Raw genomic sequence first — 2431 nt, 5'->3', positions numbered from 1 at the left:
GGCGGCGGGCTCGGTGGCGGCGGGCTGGGCGGCGGCGGACTGGGCGGCGGCGGGCTGGGCGGTGGCGGAGATGGCGGCGGAGGCGAGGGCGGCGGCGAGGGTGGTGGCGTCGTCGGCGGCGGCAAGGGCGGAGGTGGTGACGGCGAGGTCGACGGCGGCGGCGGTGAGGGTGAGGCGGATGGCGGCGGCGGTGCAGGAGACGGCGGTGGCGGTGACGGCGAGGCGGAGGGCGGCGGCAGCGAGGGCGGGGCGGAGGGCGGCGGTGGCGAGAGCAAAACGTATTGTGACTCCGTGGTCCTCCAGACATCGGTGCCTGGCAGTGCGAGCTCAAAAGTGAAACCGCTCTTGACCTTGATGAAGGGGCCTCCTGCAACGTCCTTCAGCGGTGGGGACAGATTCCAGCCGTCGTGGCTCTCCCCACCAAGGCCGAGCTTGCTCGAGATCGCGACGCCAGAGCCGCTGCTGTACATGTTCACGATCGTGGCGTAGTCGGTCACAGCACCAGTCGAGCTGGTGAAACTGCCACCGAGCTCCAAGCAAGCGTCTGCGGAGCGCACCATGTGGATATCGTCGATGCACTTTCCGGCGACAAAAGCGAGCAAGAAGGGCTGGTCGATGAAGAGGCAGTCGTTGGTGAGGAGTTGCGTTCCCCCGATCGGGCACCTGCTTGTCCAAAGGTGTACCCACGGCGTGGCGGGTGGAGATGACGGCTGCGCCTTCGCTCCTGGAAGGAGATCGGTCAGGAGCAAGGCGGGTCCGAAGAACCAGAACATTTTGGCAAGGTCGAGGTGAGAAGCGCCCGGCACCACGGGGTCGGGCAGGGGGTCGGGCGCAGGGTTGAACGGAGCAACGAGGGCGCCGCACGCAGTCTCAGTCTCGGTCGGGAGCGCCGCAGACGATGCAAACGCCGTTCCGCGCACCGTTGGGCTAAACTCGTTCTCTGGCGTGGTGTTGGAGAGGTCGAGAACCTATACACGAGTCAGGGCGTCCTTGGAGCCAATCTCCAGTTCTATTGCTTCCCGCATCGGGCACGAACACCGACTCGAGGAGCTCGGAGACGCCGCCAGAGCCGTACGAGGACAGAGCAAAGGCCGAGCAGCCCAGACCGATGACCACGGAGAAGAAGATGCACAGCAGGTTGGTCGAACACAGGTTGGTCGAACAGAACTTGCCGAAGCGCAAGCGGAAGCCGGAGCGCGTCGAGGCCGGCTCCGTCTCCTGCACGGCGCCCTAAACGTGCGGACGAGGGTTAGGCACGAGCAGGCACGCTGCACGGGCAAGGCAGCACGCACCGAGGGCGTCGTCGACGACGGCGGGGCGTCGTCGACAGACGCGTTGCCGGAGCCGACGCCAGCGAGGTCTTCCTCGTCGACGAACGCGTTGCCGGAGCCGACGCCAGCGAGGTCTTCCTCGTCGACGTCCGTTCCGAGCATGGCCGCGAAGCCGTTGGGGTCGACGCGGCCGATCGGGGTGAGGCTCTTGGTGGTCATCTTGGAGCGGTCGACCAGGTTGGACTCGCCCTTGCGCTCGATCTTGCGGAGCGGGGAGGGGATCTTCCACTCGTCGATGCCCTGCGTGTGACGTACGGCAGACGAGAGGTCACAGGATCGAGGTCACAGGATCAATAAGTACCCGCCTGTAGGACTCCCGTGTCCCCGCAATACCCGCGTGTGCACAGAAGGGTGCTGGGAGGCGCTCACCGCCGGGGTGGGCTTCTCCACTGAAAACTTCTCGGTCGAGACGTTCCAGTCGGCGTCGCCCTACACGCATCGAACGCGGGACGGGGTCAGGGTAGTGGGTCGGCAGACGCCGGCGCGCAGATTGCCAGGCGCTCGCCGCCGGGGCGGGCAGCCCCTCCTCGGCGTTCGCGCTCGGCTTGTGGGCGGAAAACATGACCTTGGCCCGGTCCGAGTCGACCGTGTCCGCGGCGGTCGCCTCTTCCGCGGCCAGGTCATTCTTGAGGATGCTCTCGTCGAGGGGGACCTCCGCGCCGGACTCGGCCACGGTGACGTCCTCAACGGGTGCGTTCTTGGCGCCGCTCGCCTGTCGGCGAGGGAGAGTGGGGCGCGTGTTGGAAGGAGACTGGCGATCTGCGACAAGCGCACACGCACCGCCTTGGCTCCGAGGAGCGGAGGCAGATTCGGCGCGGAGAAGACGACGACCTTGATGCTGCCGTCTTCGGCCGACATGATGCCGACCTTCACTGTCGTCTTGTTCTCTGACATGTTGTTGATCGAGTTCACTCGTACCTATGGCGGCGGGCAGTGGATGGCGGGTGTGTGAAATTGAAGGGAGGGGGGAGGGGGGGGGGGAAGTGGCGCTCTTAGTTGGTCAAACGGCTGAATCTCGGCCAATCTCGGCTAATCTCCTGCTCTGGTTGCTGCACGCGTTCGGGGCCATCGTTTCTCTCTGCTCTGAGAGCGTCTTTGGG

At 66.2% G+C, this 2431-nt stretch overlaps 1 protein-coding gene across 1 annotated transcript; it reads right to left on the bottom strand.

The window, feature by feature from the left end:
- Nucleotides 1-278: 278 nt before the first annotated feature.
- On the bottom strand, nucleotides 279-2225 carry EMIHUDRAFT_194955 (hypothetical protein; the record flags this gene model as incomplete). Its single annotated transcript, XM_005775050.1, has 7 exons — nucleotides 279-608; nucleotides 684-968; nucleotides 1039-1218; nucleotides 1293-1571; nucleotides 1701-1760; nucleotides 1897-2043; nucleotides 2112-2225. Coding segments are annotated over 7 exons (1395 nt in total), but the record flags the coding sequence as incomplete, so codon positions are not given.
- Between the last annotated feature and the right edge of the window lie 206 nt (nucleotides 2226-2431).

The sequence above is a fragment of the Emiliania huxleyi genome, assembly GCF_000372725.1.
Source record: "Emiliania huxleyi CCMP1516 unplaced genomic scaffold EMIHUscaffold_3, whole genome shotgun sequence".
In the NCBI taxonomy this organism is placed as follows: Eukaryota; Haptophyta; order Isochrysidales; family Noelaerhabdaceae; genus Emiliania; species Emiliania huxleyi.
Note: the sequence above shows the minus strand (reverse complement) of the source record. Positions and strands in the feature narration are given on the sequence as shown.